Source organism: Doryrhamphus excisus, linkage group LG5, assembly GCF_037039965.1.
Source record: "Doryrhamphus excisus strain RoL-2023G ecotype Guam linkage group LG5, RoL_Dexc_Guam_v1.1, whole genome shotgun sequence".
In the NCBI taxonomy this organism is placed as follows: Eukaryota; Metazoa; Chordata; class Actinopteri; order Syngnathiformes; family Syngnathidae; genus Doryrhamphus; species Doryrhamphus excisus.
Window position 1 is genome coordinate 21,569,081 of NC_136361.1, and position 19,844 is coordinate 21,588,924.

The following is a 19,844-nucleotide window of genomic DNA, read 5'->3' on the forward strand; positions in this document are numbered from 1 at the left end:
GCCGACAGAGGGCACTAAAATACTGCGTTTTAACTCCTGTGCTCTAATGTAAATACTTTCTCAACAGGCAAAAATACACCCATCTACTGTAGTACTCTGTACTCTGAAAAAGTAAATTGCACTGGATGATGATCAAAGAAACGGATCTTTTCTTATTTTATTCTTCTGCCCGCGTGCATACTTCTCTTTGCAGCGTTACCACAGCAACATTGTCAAAGCGTTTGCAGTTGCCACGTGATCAACTCTGCGTCCAATCACATTCGTGTATGGACGTGACGTAATAGATTCAAAGTTGGCAGCAACGTTTCGAAGCGAAGTTTGGCTGTTAAACTTGGGAAAACTTTTCCATGATTTTGAAGGAATAAAGTATAGTTTTTCTTTTTGGGATGGAGGGACGAGTTATCGGAGCAGGGCCGTACAGGGCGACCAAGCTGGTGAGTAATATTAGGCAATACGTGAATATGGAAGTTATTATTATTGCATTAGCGTAAAACAATGTGTTATGTTTTATTATTTTGCATTGTTACAATAGTTGGTGTTAATAAGTATTTGTTTTTTCTGCATAGTCAAGCTCGGCATAAGGCAGTTTATACGTGAATTATGTGTATTATGCTTATTTTAAACGTACGCGTAGCTAAGTTGAAGATCTTAGCATACTGGAGTGGATTCAAGATGTGAGCTTCCTAAACCTTGTATTTATTGCACCGAACTCATATTTATATAGTCTTTTGTCATGTCATCCAATGTGTACTGTTTCTTTAAAAGCATCTGTCACAACATACAATGCTGTACTTCTGCTTTTATTTGTGGAAACTATTCTCTCAAGTATTCCCTGATGAAATTCTCCAGAAAAACATTAGATTTAAATTAAAATGTATTTGAAAATACATCATACTACCATGCACCGAAAACAAAATAAGGATTTTTTTGTTTTATGTGAGACATAATGCAATTCCCACTCAATATTTTCAGCCATTCAGCATTCAGATGAAATGCTTCAATCATGCTTTTCAGTGTTTCCCACAGGAATGCAATCTATTTGTGGTGGTGGGTTACACCACAAATAAATGGATCTATGTAAAACACCACTTTTGTGGATTTGGTAACCTTTGGCATTTCAACAAAAGCACCAATTTCTGTTTTTCAGTGGAATGAAACCATTCAGCTCTTCCGTGGAGGCATGCCGTTAAGGCGACACTGGGCGAACTTCCGCTATTATGATTGCACGTTCACTGGATCTGAGGCTGTGGAATATCTCCATCAGCTTCTGCGGCACAACTGCAACTTTGGTCCAGAGGTGACCCGTTACCAAACCTTGCAGCTGCTCAGGAAGTTTCTCAAGGCCCACGTTGTTGAAGACATCAAAGGACGCCATGGAACGGAGGATTTTCAAGACAATGGTCATTTGTATAGGTACGCATTTGTTGTGTACACCGATTATGGCTACTTGCACAAAAACAACTGACCTAATACTAGAAAACAAAACAAATTATAATTTATTTTGAGTTTGGTATGCCTGCACGTTTTGAAGGAAAATGGCCGGGAGACACTTGCTACATTGTTGTATGCCGCAATAATACAGGTGATGAGCATTGAAAGGCATTTTTTGGCATATGACAATCACATGCTTCAATTCTGATTGGTGCACAATCGATAAAAGCATCCCTAATTTGTACATTAATGCTCCTCTTTTTTACTGTTTCTGTACTATTATAGATACGTACATTTATTTACATTTTTTTGCATAGTTCCTGGTTACTTTTTGACCACCTTGATCTCATTTGTTTTAGATTCCCAACTTTATCTCCCCTGAAGTCTTTTCCATCAAGAGCTCTGGCTAGAGACAGCACGGACCTGCCAAGACTCATTCGCTGGGATGACTACGAAGAATTACCACAGCAGGAAAACACAGCACCCGTGAAGTCTACTGGCATGGTGAGACCGTCACGGGCCTGCCTTATTTGGGCGCCATGCTGTACTTCAAGTTTGGATGAACGTGCAAACATCAGTGGTGTGAATGTGAAATGTAGTGAGGACAAGCAGCATAGAAGATGGATGGATGGATCTGCATTGTTCTATCTCTCTCCTTTTAACAGACTTCAGATTTTTGGAACAAAAGGCACAGTGTGGCGATCGGAGATGTGCATGAATGCAAGCTCATTCGGAGAAAAGACATCACTCCCAAGCAAGTTGACCACATCTGGAAGAAAATGACAGCTGCACAGTATGTAATATGTAAAATTGTTATTATGACCTGCAATATTTTAGTTTTTCTGAATTAATGTCTTCTATTTTCAGTTTGCAACGTGTGCTGGGCCTAACAACGTTGGAGGGTGTTTTAAATCCAGCACACGTGAAAGGCAATTATGTTGTTCATAATGTGTTCAATGTCAATAAGTCAGGCATTGTTGTGTTGGAAAACAAAGCAGGTAAGGGTGTAATACTTCCTAGAATAGTTTGCTTATTTTGTTCAATTGCTTGACTGTTATTTGTATCGCTCACCTTCTCATTGTGCTTCCAGATGACATGCCGTACTGGGTGATATCAGCAATGAAATGTTTGGCAAACTGTAAGCATACTTTTTCTTTTCATGCAGTGCTTTTATTTTGAAGACACTGTAGCACCACCTGATTTTCACACTGGAGTTTATTTGTGTGAATGAATGAATGGAGAAAATTCACTGTATGGTTAAGTATGTTTAATCCAAGTTGAAATTACATTTCAAATGAATTTGGCACCGTTAGTTTAGAAATGCTATAATAGCCATATAATAACTACATTATAACTCAGTTGAGAGCAGACTACTTTTGTCCAAAGGCAGACACTGTGGAGCCTAGATGGGATTACCATATTTTCCGGACTATAAGTCGCACTTTTTTTCATAGGTTGGCTGTTCCTGCGACTTATACTCCAGAGCGACTTATAAATGGAAAAAAGTGTTTATGTTCCATAAACACTGGACACCTTTTCTGTTCATGTTTATTTTTGGTGTAGCTAAATAACTATTGTGTTAGCATAGCTTACACCTATTCAGCCTGTTCTCTATTCTTTTATTGTTAGAACTTGCCTTCCAAGAGGACGTATTGTCTGTTTTGATCAAGTAGTTTGTAAAATAAATTACCCGCAAAAAATGCGACTTATGTATGTTTTTTTTCTACCTAATGATGCCTTTTTGGCCTTGTACGACTTGTACTCCGGAGCGACTTATAGTCCAGAAAATACGGTAAATACAATCAATATTGTGTCCTCAATAATGTATATTTTATTTGACGTCAGTCTTACCGGACTAGTACCAGATATTCCCTGTATTGCAGCAAGCCACACAATCAATAGTGATATGTTTGGCTTCATATTTGTAGGAGAAAAGCCATTGGCATATATATGTTTGCTGATATGCAAGTCTTGCACTTACCATACAGTTCCAGAACTGCCCCACCCGTCAAATATGAAAGCCATATTCAAATTCCTACTTATGATTATATAAAACTCGAAACCAAACCCACTCGGCTGATCAATAATCAGATTAATTGTATGTAAGTACATACATTTTTAGATAAAAATAGTTCCATGGCCTATGTCTGTTCCAAGATGTACTATTTTACCACAACACAAAGTTAGCGGTGGCCTAAGACACTTATACTGTATTTTGGTCAGCAGTAAAATTGGAATCATCTTCTCACAGGGCCTAACAGCAATGATGCAAACCAGCCGGTGTACGCGGGTTTTGAGAGGGATGTTCTGAAAACAGTCGCCGATTACTTCCAGAGGCTCAAAGAACCCTTGCTGACTTTCCATCTGTATGAAGTCTTTGTCAACATACTCAGTGAGTGGTTCCTGTTTTGGGTTTTTGTATTTCTCTCCCCAGGTAACGATTTTACTTTAACTCCTAATGTTTTCCTTTCCTGTTATGGCAGGTTTGCTACAGGAACGAGACTTAGCCACAGAGGCTCTTCAAGTCAGCACGCTTTTACTGCCGCCGCCCAATCGAAGGCGTCTCCAACTATTGATGAGACTCATGGCGCGCGTCTCCCAGAACACACAACTGCCTCCACTCAATGACGCTATTGCCACCCGCACACTGGTATGAATTTCTTTTATTTTTATTTTATTATTTTATTTATAAAAATCGTTGTGCTTCATGCTGTGCTTCAGCATCTGTTTGTACAGAAATTACCACAACTACCTACCACGTGGTAACTATACATTGGCCTCAAGCATCCCAAAATAATACTGTACTTATAAATATGGCCATAAACAACAACTCGAATTATATGATGATGTAATTTGCACCCGGTGCATTAATGCGACATGATTGGATGATATATTTGTATTTGTTGTGCTGGTGCATGCTCAGATGGTGCAGACGTTCTCCCACTGTGTATTGGGCTCTGTGGATGAGATGGACTTGGATGAGCTGCTGGCCTCAAAACTGGTGACTTTCATGATGGAACACCACGCCACAATCTTTCAAGTGCCTGGCAAGCTGCGTTGCCAGGTGGAGGAGCACCTTTCCTACCTCAAGAGAGTTCAGGTGTGTGCCATTTATATTACAGTTTGTATCATTTCCAATCATTTTAGGCTCTCTGGAAAAGTCCCTTTATTATGATTATTGTCTCTTTATAATCAATTTATTATATATTGGTAAACGTCACTTGTTGTATAATGTGACATTGATACCATATATGCTTTTGTTTTTCCCCACCAGATTAAATATGCAGGTTCTGACACAGACTTCAGCTCATCTCCAGCTTTTTGCAAACTGATCAAAAGAGCGGAGTCAGAAGAGCAGAAGGTGATTGGCACCCAAACCCCGCTGCAGGAGCTCCTTGAAGGCCTGATCGCTGACAAAGAACTTCCCGCCAAGGATAAGAGGAAAAGGCTTAAACAGGTACACCTCTATGTGAATAAAGAAGCATTATATGCCAATGCAAATGATGCCAATGCAATACGCCCACTTTCTTTCAGTTCCAAAAGTCTTACCCAGAAATCTACCGTAATCGATTGCCTTCTGAGGAAAGTAGAGCTGCTGTCATGCCTGAGAAAACCACTCGCCCCAAACCTCATCTCATGTTTTTCAACCTCAAGAAACCTTTTAGCCCCTTTCAGAGAAGCTGGAGTTTTAGGGCATAGACGCCCCATGGCTCCTATTCTTAAAGTTTCCTGATTTGCTGAGTTTTCTGTTTCCGCCAAGTTGCAGAATCAAATTTTTGATTATATGTTTTTAGAGCCGTCTCAAACTTGGGGGAAAAAATACAGTATTTAGGACTAAATATCAAATATACTGTTTAACAATGGCGATAGAGAAGGCTCAAATGAAACAGAAACAAAAATTGATTGAAACCACTAACAGAGTACTGTAAACTGCTAATAAGTAATTGGAATTTCACTGAAAAACTTGACTAAGTTTAGTTACCAGCACTAAAAGACTTACTGCTGTTTCTTAGAATGAATTCAATTATTAAAGTATTTGTTACAATGTAAAATTTCAATAGTACATGAATGTTAAAGTATTTGCATTTCAAAAATACGTATGTAGGCAAATGTAGAGTCCAATCATTATGTCACTGGAAATAATAAAAACGGGTACAATCACCAGTTATACAATTTCCATGAACTCGTAAACAATTTAATCAATTTGAGTTGTACAAAATGTGTTATTTTGTTTTCCGATTAATCTTATGTTATTAAAATCAGTGTTTGGCTTGAAAGGGATGTGTTACAGCTGCTAAATGAAACTACAAATAATTTCAGTTACACTTTTATAAAAATAAATAAATGTGGTTATTAGCTGTAAAATGATTTCACATGCATATCATAGAACAAATGGACATAACAAGCAGAGCTGAATATCAGTCATTTTTACACACTTTATCCTAAAACCAACTTTACATATCATATCTCACGTGCACTAAATACATTTGTCTTTTTTACTTTTCTACATGTTGTATTGTGTCAAGTAGACATTCATAATTAATCGGTACATATTTTTACGTGTGTAAAATTGCACATTATTTGTAATCACTGCTGTGCTGTCTGTCGGGTTCACTTCAAGTTTGTCTAAAAGATGTTTTATTTTTTATAAATGCCAATATTCGTGTTTAATACAAACACAAAAATCAATGTAACAAGACTGGAACAACTGTTACACTTGAACTTAATTACTGCTGTAGAGTGAAACATTAAATGTAACTTTTAAATGGAATGTTTTCTTTGTCTTCTTAGATACATCATAAGGACATTAGTTGCCGCTCGAGGATGAATGGTCTAATTTCTTTTTAATTGTTTAATTACTTTAAAAAAAGAATAAAAAGCTCTGCATCAACAGAACAAATACTGTTTCTCTGTATCTAATTTAAATCTAGTATGTTTGATACTAGAATGATGATGATGATGAGCTGCACATTGGCTTATGATGCCATACTTTCCCAGAGCGATTTGACATTTTTAAAAAATTTATTAAAAAACAGTGTGTTTGTGCCAGAGTAAACAAATCAGGTAAGTTTACAGTTATTTACACATACATTTATGTAATTTTATCTCCAATACTACCAAGAGTACTCTATCGACTTTTCTTATCTGAACTACTTTGATACCCCAAAATTCCCTCCCATTTACCGTGGGAGACTCCTAATTGGCTAATCATGTGAGCTCATCACAGCTAAAATAAACTGTCTGTCAATTCACGTCAGGTTTAACCAAGATGATACCATGGCAACCCTACTAGTTGGCATCCGTTACACATTCACACTCGCTGCACTTTAATTGGTTTAATTGGTGTCTTTCCATTCCAGCCATTTTAAATACTGTAGAACAGTCGGTATTGTATTGTGACTGATTACAGAAAGTCGTCATCTGAAGCTCAACATCTATGGAAAAACGTGACATGAACTCAGTGCAGCTTGATTTGATCTATTAGTGATTGTCTGAGACCTTTACAGGAACATTCGGGATCTTGTTCTTTGTCATCCCACCCGCCCTACCAGCCCTCCTTAAATGCCATTGTTTCATGCAAACTCTGGCAGAAACAGGTACTTTCTTCCAAAGTATGTGCCCTGCATCTATCTCAGAAAAAGACTTTTATTTGCGCCTCTTGACTTTATGTATCTACTTGTCTTTGGTTATTGCTTTGTTATGCCAACGTATTCGATTCAAGGTCATGACTGAGCGCAAGTCTGTCCACTTATGCAGACTCTCTAAGGTTTCTAAAGCTTTAGAATGTCTTTCATAGCATGTCATGTAAAGCTTCCGAATGCAAAAAGAAGAAATGGGAGCAAGCCATTTGTTGCAAATGACCATTAAACTGAAATGAGCTGTCAGCTGATCAAAAAGAAAAATTGGTCTCACTCCCATTTCTTCTTTTTGCATTTTGAAGCTATGCTTAGGACCTCCTTATGATTCAACTGGTCTTTTCAATTTTGACCAGGGTGTATATAAATTTTTTCTCTCTTTATGTTTGGTGGATGAGGCTCATATTCAGGTGCACTCAATAGTCTGGAATTTCTGTTTCACACATTCACCTACTGTCTCCTATTCTTTTTTTCTGTGTAACATTGTGTTCTCTGTGTGAGTGAGGCAGGCATTGCTTTTCAGTTGTGAAAGTCCACACTGTTTCATCATAATAGTCTTCTGGGAATAGACATGCTGCTGCAGCCATTGGTTTTTCTCCTCCTGTGCAAGGTTTGCAGTGCCCAAATATCACACGATCACACTGACCTCAGCAAAATAAGGGCGGTGGGAGATTTTTACTATCATACAGAAATATTTCAATTCCTTCCCCTAAGTGTTTTTACAACAACTAAACATAGAGTTATGAAGTAAGCAGATTAATTATCGTCCTTATCAAGTTCATGATAAAAAGGGTGTCGCAGTGGGTGGGTTGTAGGAGCAAAAATACTATATTATATACTAAATTTGGTTGTAATAAGAAGCGTTTTTAAATGAAAAATCCTAAAAATGTTTTATCAAGTGTGCATGCAAAGATTACAAAACTTCTGTAAATGAAGATGCATTTCAGAAAAAGGACTTCATACCAACAGTCAAATATGGCGGTGGTAGTGTGATGGTCTGGGGTTGTTTTGCTGCTTCATTTCCTGGAAGAATTAAATGTGATAAATGTCTACCAAAACATTTTGAAGGAGAATGTTCAACCTTTTGGGCGTATGCTGGAGCTTATCCCAGCTGTCTTTGGGCGAGAGGCGGGATACACCCTGGACTGGTCGCCAGCCAATCGCAGGGCACATAGTATAGACAAACAACCATTCACACTCACATTAATTTTGTTTCTTCAAATGACATATACCAATTGGAATAGTTCATGTAATTCAGCCCATGTTTTGTATAATGTTAATTTGTTGGGATAGTGTCCTAAACCAGAGGGTGGCAAATGCCCCCTACTGGTGGATAATCAACAAAAACAACCCAACTGGTGGGAACCTCTACTGCTATTTTCTTAGTTAACATGGGAACTCTACGTATCAGCAAAGAAAGTCTAAATGATTGGCTTGAGAATGAAGACAAAGCTCCTTTTAAGGAAACTAAGCCTATGATGTTCATTTTAAAGTCTCAGTAAACCCAAAGGAATTTTAATGACACAAGGAGCGAAGATTAAGGCCAGGATTAAAATATGGAATAAAAATATTTATTTCAGGAAATGCCACAAAATTCAATACAAACACAGCATAAAGACGCAAAGAATCCTAAACACACGTACATATTGTCAACAGCAATTCCAGGCAGTTCAAATATTTTCTTATATTGCATTTCAAACACAGACAACAGCAAAAAGCAGCAGTTAACATTTCTATCAGAGACGAAGAAAAATCCATTCATACTTTTTCTACCGCTCAGCCTGTTGAATCACAGGTGAGCTGGAGCCGATCCCAGCTGAACTTGGACGCTGGGCGGGGTTCACACTGGACTGATCATCATCAAATAAATGATGTCTAATATACTATATGCACATCTCCATCATAAATGGTTATGAAGACAACAAAGAAAAACATTTCATCAAAAAGAGCACCTTTTATTTTGTGTGTGCATGACTTTCTGAGCACCGAGTGCAATATTTTCTTCACATATTTCAAAGAATATGACATTATGTATTTTTGAAATTATTGTGAGTTTTTTCAATTTTATTGTCATTCTTTTTTTGTCATGGTTTGAAAATCACTACCAGGAAAGCAGTTATGTTGTCAAACACAAAAGCCAGAGTGCCCTTAATCCCGCTGTGCTTACAATGGACCCTTATTCAACACACACTTTTTCTACATGACACAATGGTACAATTAGGTCTTCGCCATTTGTTGTGTTGACCAAAGAATATGATCTTATTTTTTCGTATTATCCTCTCAATGAGCAACAAGTATTAACAACAACAACAAAAACTCCAAAGGAGTCATTGCCACAGTCCTCACTGCACGTCACTGCACATATGTTTACATTATTATTATAATTAGCTTTTTTTTGTCTTGTTTCAACAATACCAGTACAATGCCAGTAGACGGTATCATCCCCGTCTCTGTTTCTAAAGTGGATTTGAGACATCTTCATAAATCTTTTTTGAGTTGTTCTTTTTTTTCTCAAATATGTTAAAACTGGTGAGGAAGTTAGTATTTTGTATTGTTCATTTATACAACTATTTACAGCTATACAACCCCATGTTTTACATAGGTGCTTTGTTACTGGCGTAGTCTAGTCTGCATCTGGTTCCGCTTCTCGTGCTTCGAAGCAATAAACTGTGTTTTGTAATTTAACATTCACGACTCCGGTGTCTGCTTTTGTGGTCCAAAACATCGACAACAACCATTACAATAGTGACAGTTAAACAGGTGTGTCCAAAGTGCAGACCAGGGGCCATTTGGGGTCCACAGTTGTTTATTTTATTGGCATGTGATACATTTTAAAATTGTAATTTAACAAAAAAAGAAAAAATTGCAATAATTTTACAATAATAAAATCTAATTATTAAGAGAAAAACGTTGTAATATAATAACACAAATTTCTTTACAAGAATAATGTAATATGAGTAAAAATAATAGCATAAATTTTAAACGTTATATATTTTTATGGGAAATAAAACTGTATAAAGTTGTAATTTTGGAAAAAAATATCTTTGCATAAAACTTTTGAATGTTACAAGAATAAAAACAAATATGATGGGATTAATATCATAATTACAAAAGTAGGGATGTTACGATTAAGGTTTTATGCTGCCAATTCCAATCATCCAGGACTGAAATCGGTTAATTACACTTTTTGGGGTGTAGTATAAACGGGAACAAATCCAAGGTCCAAAAATAGGTAATTACTAATAAATTTAGTAACTAATTGAGGAAAAGGCCAACGTGATTATTTTTTTCATGGGGCCTTTACTTACTTTATGAAGAGAACTTCCAGATGACGAGACACATCCTTTAAGGATACTTTGGTGTGAGAGGTCATTAACTGAAGACGTTTCACAAAATATTTTTTTTAAACATAACAAACAAAAGTGTTGTCTTATTTTTCAATTACTAAGTTGTTGGCCTTGTGTTAACCCAATACGTTCACTCATAGAAGACAGAAGTGAAGGCGGCAAGACACACGGCTTCTACACATAAAAACACACTGAACAGCGCTTATGTGGAAAATATCTATAATTCTGTGCTCCCTCTGTACTCAAATTAGTATATCTTCTTATTTCAGTGAATAAGAAATGTATATACAAGTTGTACACTGACTAGTCTGAAGTATAGCCAAGCTTCATTTCTACAGTATTTGAGTACTTGAGAATATATACTTTTGTGGAATACTGTATCTGTTACTGTATCAACATCACCATCCCCACATCGACAGTCAAACATTGGTGCAGTTCGTCGAGGGTGGGAGACTCCGCATCTCCTTGATGTCATTGAGCGGCGGGTCTTCTGTACTAATCTGGCATTTGAACACTTGCTTGTAAGCCTTCCTGAAGTTCTCCGACAGGAAGGCGTAGATCACCGGGTTGACGGACGAGTTGCTGTAAGCCAGGCAGTGGGCGACCACCCGTAACACGAAGGAGGCCTGGTTCAATGGAAAGGTGCCGAACTCCGCCCAGAGGTGAACCACGTGATGAGGGAGCCACGACAGACAGAACACCACCACAACCACCAGCACGGTCTGGGCAGTCTGGAACAGACAACACGTGAAGAAGAATAAACAGAGCAGGGCAAAATATATTGTTGTATATTTGTATATTTTGCCATCTGATAAAAAAAAACGTAATTAGAAAAAATGCTTGTCATCCATATACATTAAAAGCAATCAATGGGGGGACTTCTCCCAAGCAAGGATAAACGGGGAGTTGACGTATGGAAGGGCATCCGGCCGTAAAACTCCTACCAGAGCCTATACGACAGCAAAGCTAAACTTAGCCTTGGAAGAAAAACAGCTGTCAAACGATGATGTGTATGACCGGGTAAGGTGGAGGCGAGCTGTCAGGAACATCATCCCCTCACAGAAGTGGGAATGGATGTATAGACAAAAGACGAGTCGTCTTTATGAATTACTACACTACACATCGATGTGTTTAGATTGGACACCGATCGTTATAGTATGACTGCACTGGAAGTACATGGCCAGGTTTAGTTATCGTCTGACTTTCATGATAAATGGAGGACATCATTTCAATCCATGGAAGACTGTGAAAGACATATTTTTTTATAAGGCCCAAATGGAGCCAATCAGAACCATCTCAAATAGTGGGCAAACACCCCTAAGGGTCGGGGGGCACCCCTCTTGGGTGCGTGCAAGAGTACTTTCAGTGCAGAACTGCAATTTATAGTACTCAACATGCAATTTGACTCTTGAATACGCTTCTATGTTTTCAATTTTGTTGCATTTTTCTGATTTCAGTTTCAAGTTTAGTCTGTACAGTTCAGATAAATAAATGGATATTATCAGTTTCTCAAGTAATTCCAGCAGATAATTTATCCTCATTTCAAACTAAGTAAAATGTGGCTTTATAATAGAAAAAGATAAAGGTTGCATGCAATAAACATCTTTGAATTGACATTTAACACTAAAGCATCGACTCATATATACAATTCTATGACTCATCCCATTGGACAACAACACAGTGAGTGCAATATTTGGCCAATGCATATCCAATTTTTAATTTCCCTGACAATTTAGTCAAGTTCATGGAACCATCTGCTTGTATTGTAATGGTCAGAATTCCACTGTTCCGGAATGACTGTGATTGGCGGATAACAAGGAAGTTGCTGTTGGGGAAGATTATTAAGATTATCTTCAACACTCTTAAATTAGAAATATTTTTGCCATGCAGATAAGATAAGTCGCCATGGAGATTTGCATCTTTAACGACTGGCAATGAGGTCAAAGTGCTAACCACTACTACACCCTGCTGCTATGATTCCTATGTTTCAATTAAAATAATCAAATGTCTGACAGGAAAGAGCTGGATATGATTATTTTCAGGCAATATTATTAGTCATGCAGCTGGAACGTGTCATCATATAAAAAAAAAAACTAATTACACGCTTTCTCAGCTGAAGCACTAAGAAGCCACTTGATTTATTCCAGAAGTAATTAGTCCCCATTGTGGAAAACACGATGACTAAAGAGCCCTAAAAAAACAACAGCTGCTTTCTTTGTGGATTCATATCTGGAGGACAGTAAATAACTTCTAAATCATGTCCAGAAAATAATGAAATAAAACTAATATGGTATTCTTCCTTCCAAAACAACACAAACAACATGGACTAAAGACTTCAGACACCGGACCACTATACCTATACAGGAAGTCAACCGGGAAGATATAATGCAGCTTTATGTCGTATACAAAGACCCTTTACAAACATTTGTTATTTGACATTCTCTCTTCTAAATAACCCTGAAGCTGTTGAATGGGGTTGAGGTCAGTGCTCATGCAGTTATGGTTGCAGAGAATTAATTTGAGCTAAGCATTATAGACTGATCCCTGACTGCTTAAAAGTCCCAAGACTTTTGTTCATATGATGTACTACATATGCACATTTTTTTTAAAATATAAAATGTAATATAAAGAGGTTTTGACCCAGCTTTGCTAGTAGCGACAGAGATGTTCCCACAGTTTGACTATAGTGCAGTATGTTAGTATAATGCTTTGTTTCGATATCCTCTATAATACGCTCACAGCTTCACCTCAAACCCTTGAGAGGCAATCAGTTAGGTTGGTATAATCAACATCACCACAGGCAGAATTCACTTCCTGTTTTTCAGTATTTCTTCTTTTGGGAACATAGCGATGGAGAAGGCTCTGTCTCCCATGCTGTAGTCTGTATGGATTAGAGCTGTAGCAATCCAATTGATAGCCATTCTAAGACACTGAAAACACAGATGGAAAACACTGATTTTTGCCTCTTTTCTCATATGTTGCAGACGAAACCACTAATTGTTGGTGTTTAGTTCATAAAGAATATGCTCTGCATAAAAATTAGGAATCGCAAACTCGGATATCTTTGTGGTCCTGGTGCTGTACGCTTCCCACGCAGGGGGTGGTGCTGCTGTCAGGGTTTCAGTTTTGTCACCCTGAGAATCTTGAACTCGACAAACTCCATTGATAAAATATGTCATGAACGAATAATGAAATAGAAAACAAACTGTATTCCTCACTGTGTAAATTAATAAGTAGGTTTATTTTTTTACTAAATGATCTAGCTGCACGGCGGTCTAGTGGTCACAGCTAGGAGACCAGAGTTCAATTCCACCCTGGGCCATCTCTGTGTGTTCTCCCGGTGCATGCGTGGGTTTTCTCCGGCTACTCCGGTTTCCTCCCACATTCCAAAAACATGCTAGGTTAATTAATTGGTGACTCCAAATTGTCCATAGGTATGAATGTGAGTGTGAATGGTTGTTTGTCTATATGTGCTCTGTGATTGGCTGGCGACCAGTCCAGGGTGTACCCCGCCTCTTGCCCGAAGACAGCTGGGATAGGCTCCAGCACCCCCCAACCCTTGTGAGGATAAGCAGTAGAAAATGAATGAACGAATGATCTAGCTACGCCCTCAATGTGATAAAAGCACGAAAAGACATGCGCTAAAAACACTCGAAATTTGGAACATCTGTTCCAAAAATGAAATATCAAATTCCATTCACTATAATTGCCTCAAAAGATCTCAGTTGGTTGCCAAAACTCAAATAGAGTTTCTGATCAACTTGGACACAAATTCTGTGTGGCTGAGTAATTATGTCACTCATAATTATCATTAGCAATCTGTGGTCCCCACCTGGATGCCAAAACCAGTACTGCTTGCCACGTAAAATGAGCTTCTCCGCAGTAATGAGGTGACTTAAATATTCAGTATATAAATTAGTAATACATTTTGCATTGAAAAAATTCAGGGGTATTTCATAATATTTATGTGAAATTACTGAATCTGAATTACTGAATAAGTCATTATCATATTTTTAGGACGAATACATATATCTTTTGGGTATTTACTTTTAAAAGCTGTGCAAATTCCTTTGTGGGTGCCAGAGTGCCATACATAAACTCTCTAAGCAAACAGTATTTTGCAACAGTAGTGGGCGTTCCTCTGCTCCAGCACCATCTGTTGCTAACTTTAGTTTTCACAGGCGTGGAGTGAAGCTTCAAAGTCCACGGACGCAGATATTAAATGCATATTTGCACACAACCCTCAGATTAATCATGACTGATAATATTCAAATGGCATAGCATTCAGAGACGGTAGAATCAAAATAAGAATGTATTGACTTTACGCAGTGCCATCTGTAGTTTGATATGACTTTGGAAATATATACTGAATATTAAATATCTATATTGGTTCTCTCTTTCTTTACACATACAGTAATATGTTAACCTTTTCATTGAACTCATAAGCATAAGGTTTATTGCACCCTACTGGAAATATTCTCACATTTGTGACAGTGTTGCCAGATGGGTGACAATATCCATCCATCCATCCATCAATCTATTTTTTCTGTGGATGGATGTTTGGCTCAATAACTATCAGCTAAAACCTGTAAGGTTAACACAGTAAAAACAGCAACTTTGTTTTAATTTAACGTATAGCGATATGGTACCTCTCTGGATGATTCTAAACTCCACCTCAGCTTATTTCAGGTGTGAAAGGTGTGTCCAAAGTGCAGCCCGAGGGCCATTTTTGGCCCAAAGTTCATGTTGTATTAGCCCTTGTTATATTGTAAAAGTTAAATCAATTTGATGTTTTTTTGTGCAATAGCAAACAATAGCTACTTCAGGTATCCCTGCTTACACAAGTTCCAATTTCGGCTAATTAGCTGCTTCTCGGGGAAAAGGTATTTTGGGTGGATAAAAGAAGTGAAAAATAATGACACTTATTGTCTGTAAAAAAGGCAGAGACCGTGTGCATGACTGGAAATCCATGTGAAAAACTAAGCCCTACCAGAGAAAGAAAAAAAAAACAGAGCCAGGTCTTACTGAACGGTTCTCCGGCAGTTTAACGATCGAGTCCTGCCAGCTCAATAATCACAACTGCTCTGGTAAGCCCAGTTATTTACCGAGAACACAATGAGTCATCCAGCTACACGCGCTATTCTCCTGAGCTTGATATCATACAACGTCGGGCAACTTGTCAGTCCTTGAATGTTACACTAATTGTGTCATCTATTACACAAAGCTAAGATGTGGATGTTTTAGCATAAACAGTAGACTGACTCACATTGAAGCATCTTTAATGTACAAAATGGATCAATGTGGCCTCTTGCATAGAAACCGTTTGGAAACCCTTGTCTTATATGACTTGTTCTCAAAACCTGCTGACAACAACCTGACAAGGGAGTCAAAAAACTTGAAATATGCTTATTTTTTGTAATGTTCAATCACAGTAAAATCATCCAAAATATGTAAAACAATATGTCACTGTCTGAACTGTCACTGTAATATAACCGAGTAAAACCTTGCACTCACCAAAATATATGTCAATGATAACAACGGTAATGGTTGGACACCAATTAAGTGTCATTAAAGAATATCTTATTCATGTGAAGTCATTTTGCCTCATAATTATAGCCTATGGCTTCTAGCTTTGCAGCTGATGTGTCAGAGAAGTAAAACAAAAGGCAGTGAAGGCGTTCCCGTGTTAATTAATGAGCGTGACAGTGGTGGACACAAAAGGTAATTATTGTTTATGGATTACTGTGTACACAGATTATATTATATTATTGTTATTTCAATGATCATCACCCATTGGGACGCAAAAGGACTTCCCCACTGAGTAATTTACTTATATATAATACTTATATATATTCATTATTATTATGACTATAGGTACACTGATTGAAAATTAAATATGAATCATTATTGATTTTAAGAAGTTACACCACTTACCTTTTTCTTGGAAGCTTCAGACTTTTTGGACATATTTCTTAGCTTTTTGTGCAAATGATTTAACACCTGGAATGACATGAAAGTAATATAAGCAGCATGCCTCATTATCATATCAGAAATGATGAAATGACTCGTCCTCCTACCTTTGAATAGCAGAAGGAGATGAGCAGCAGTGGCAACACATAGCCAAAAACAAAGGTGCAAACCACATAGATTTTCTTCTGATTTTGGTCCGGCCACACTTCCCAGCAAAATGTGAGGTTTTCTCCTCCATGAAAGATGTTCTGGTAATACATAATTGGCGCTGCCATGGTTAGGGAGAGAATCCAGATGACCACCACGCCAATGAAGGCGTGCTTTGCCACTCTGATGGTGGATGACTTCCTGGAGTGGACGATGGCCACGTATCTGTCCACGGACATGGCAGAGAGGGTGAAGATGCTGACCAGCATGGACACCGTGAAGAAATAGTGAATGAATTTACAAATAAAAGCACCCAGGACCCAGGTGGGCATCATGTAGATGGTGGACTGGAAAGGGATACAGAAGATCAGATAAGATAGATCCGCGATGCTCAGGTTCAGGATGAAGATGTTGGTGGTACTGCGTGGTTTTCCCGGTTTGCTTTTGGCCAAAACGGTGATGACAATAGAGTTCCCCAGCACACCGAGCACGAAGATGAGCCCAAAAACCAGCAGCGTAATGACATTATCCGCGCCTATGCCGAATAAAAGTTTCCCATCTTCCTCCGCTCGGCTGTGGTTCCACGGCTCTTCAAAGAACCCAACCGACTCTGTTAAATCCATGATTTACTTCTGAGATGCTTTGGACGAATCTAATGAAGCGCTCGGTGCCACGACCCCTCCATGGTTATGATTTATGGTCGGATAGAGGATGCCTCCAATGCGTCATGGGCGCGCCAGCATGGCCACATGAACCAGTCGTGATGATTGATCAGCGTTTCCGAAATCCCTTGTGCATTAGAGATACTTCTCACACTAGAAATACCTTTTCCGCTTAAATAATCTAGTATTACCGAGCCATCTGTGTGTCGTCAAGTCTCCTGCTGTGCGCACTTGATGCTTCTACGCACCAGAGACGCGCAATCAGTCTGACTGCTTTCTGCTCCTGCACTTTTCCCACCCTCACATGATATCTGGTCTGGTCTGAACGTGCACGTCAGCAATTTGCTATTTTTTTTGCATTCAAAAATATTTGGACGTCAGATGGAAATGTAAGGTAATCTTTTTTCATCAACTGGTGATTGGATTAAAGGTCTATTTTCATGGCAGTAACACATTCACATTCCAGTGTAATATCATGAGATACAAGCCACTGTAGAGTACTTGTCAAGTTACACAAAGAAGAAAAAAATACTACTTGTCCTTTCTAATAAGATCCAATGCCCAAACGGTCGAAAAATCAATCTTTAATGAAATAATGATAAGTTTGACACTTGAATATTCTTGTTGGCATGTTGCAGTGGTTTCTAAAACTGCACATATGATATTAACATAAGGTAACCAAATGAGACCCTCAAATTATATTTTAGTTCAGTCAAAGATGCCTTATAATTCCAATAAAGTTAACAAACATTTACATAACATAAATAATATCATTACAACATCCATAGACTTTCGCTGAATCCGCCATCTGTGCACATTACGTCCCCAAATTTTAAGACTGCAACACCGCAAGCATCAAAGGATTAACTCAGTGCATATGTTTTGCTTATTCTTTGGCACTTTTCAGCTTTTTTAGCAAGATTTAAACTAAAAAAGGCACCTATGCACACAACGGCTTCTCACGAGTTACATCTCATGCAGCACCGTGATGGAAAACAATGAAAACCAGGACAAATCTTCTGGAAGACATCCTGCATGGTACCTGTACCAAAGAACCAAAGACCCCATGCACACCCCAAGGACCCTATAGGTGCTACAGGCTGGTGGCTCCAACATCCCAGCTCATGGAGTGGCTGGTCCGACGCCATCATCTTCCTCCTCGCTCACTTGGAGTCACCTGGAATCTCTGTTAAGGTCCTCTTTCTGGATCTCAGTGCTTTCAACACCACAAGTTCGGACATCCTGAGGGACAAGCTGGAATGTTCAGGGGTGGACCATCACCTCATACACTGGATTGTGCACCTCACAAAAAAATCTTGGTGACCCCTGATATAGCAATATAACCAGTAGTAAATTCAAACATTTACACTGCATATACATAGGTGATCCGTTTGCATGTTCTCCCCGTGCGTTAAGCAATCTTTCTCCAAAGCAACACAAGATTTCCGGTTTTCTATAACAAAAATATGATGACAACTTCCCCAGGCAAATATCAACACTCTTAATCACAGATATTTTTTCACCAGAGTATGTAATATGTGATAATCTATGAAACTCCCGGCATATTACCTTGAATTTACATGTTAATGTATGTATCTCTGTTGAAATCTGCCCAGGCTTCAAGCTAATGAGGTATTGCTTTATAGCTGACGATATTCAGCTATTTTATTAGCCAGGGGCTCATCCATAAGGTGAATCATCACATTGTTGTTCCTGTTGGCATTTTCGTCCTCCCACAAGGCCCTATCTGTAGCCTCCAACACCATCAGGAGCGCTGAGTCAGGGTCTCTTGGTCCGCCGTCCAACCGGATACACTGTTATGTCATGTCACTTGTGTGCAAAGCACTTTATGACCACTTTGTTTTGAACTGTGCTTTATGAAATAATTTAGCCTGGTACTACTGTATTAGACAAAATACATTTATTTTGAAGGATCATTGAAGTGAGAAGAGAACATCAGTGGACATGCTGTACTTTCAGAAATGCATGTGTCGAAATTGCGTAATTCACTGACACCAGCAAATAGCAACATTAGCACTGAAATATACATATGCAGTGGTATGAAAATGTTTTATAATGATAATTGATAATTTTCAATATTTTCCTTTATAAATAATAATAATCACTAGTTGTGATAAGTTCAATCTCCAGCTGAGTCTGACTCAATACAGCCCGCTAACCCACTAAACTTGCTTCATAGAGTACCCCCCATTGACCCTAGTTCCAAAACACCTGCTTCCACTCAGGTAATCATACCTGGGGGAAGAGGGCGTGGTTAAAATGGGGTGTGGCTTCCACAGGGAACAAGGAAGTGCAGCAGCAACATGTCATTTCTTCTTGTACAGCATTTGTAGTTGTACTTTCGCTATCCATATGAGTACAAACAAACTAGTACTTAACATAGTTATTATGGTTAATATTATTAGTTGGTGTGCATTAAAGACAATATGGACATTTTAATCTAATATCCAAGACAACGAATGCGAAAAACACGTTTCAGGTATTGTAGACTCGGGTCATTTTATGCTTCCGTGAATAAATATGCAGCCCACACCCCCGCCTCACGACGTACAGTATTATCACGCAAAAAAAAGAACATGCACCAACGTGTTTTAGCCTTCATTTCTTCCCTCCGCTCTGCATTCCGCCCC

At 38.4% G+C, this 19,844-nt stretch overlaps 2 protein-coding genes across 2 annotated transcripts; one reads left to right on the plus strand and one right to left on the minus strand.

The window, feature by feature from the left end:
- Window positions 1-293: 293 nt before the first annotated feature.
- LOC131105065 (DEP domain-containing protein 1B-like) lies at window positions 294-5,220 on the plus strand. The gene is made up of 11 exons (XM_058052795.2): window positions 294-434; window positions 1,148-1,413; window positions 1,791-1,935; window positions 2,097-2,224; window positions 2,299-2,429; window positions 2,522-2,569; window positions 3,683-3,823; window positions 3,915-4,081; window positions 4,355-4,531; window positions 4,706-4,888; window positions 4,966-5,220. Exons 1-11 carry the CDS (start codon window positions 387-389, stop codon window positions 5,128-5,130), a joined length of 1,599 nt encoding a protein of 532 aa, XP_057908778.2. The 5' UTR covers window positions 294-386; the 3' UTR covers window positions 5,131-5,220.
- A 5,288-nt stretch (window positions 5,221-10,508) lies between these two features.
- Window positions 10,509-17,479, minus strand: galr1a (galanin receptor 1a). The gene is made up of 3 exons (XM_058052797.2): window positions 16,492-17,479; window positions 16,349-16,414; window positions 10,509-11,145 (listed from the first exon to the last, which is right to left on the minus strand). The coding sequence occupies exons 1-3, from the start codon at window positions 17,152-17,154 to the stop codon at window positions 10,834-10,836; spliced, it is 1,041 nt and encodes a 346-aa protein (XP_057908780.1). The 5' UTR covers window positions 17,155-17,479; the 3' UTR covers window positions 10,509-10,833.
- Window positions 17,480-19,844: the final 2,365 nt, after the last annotated feature.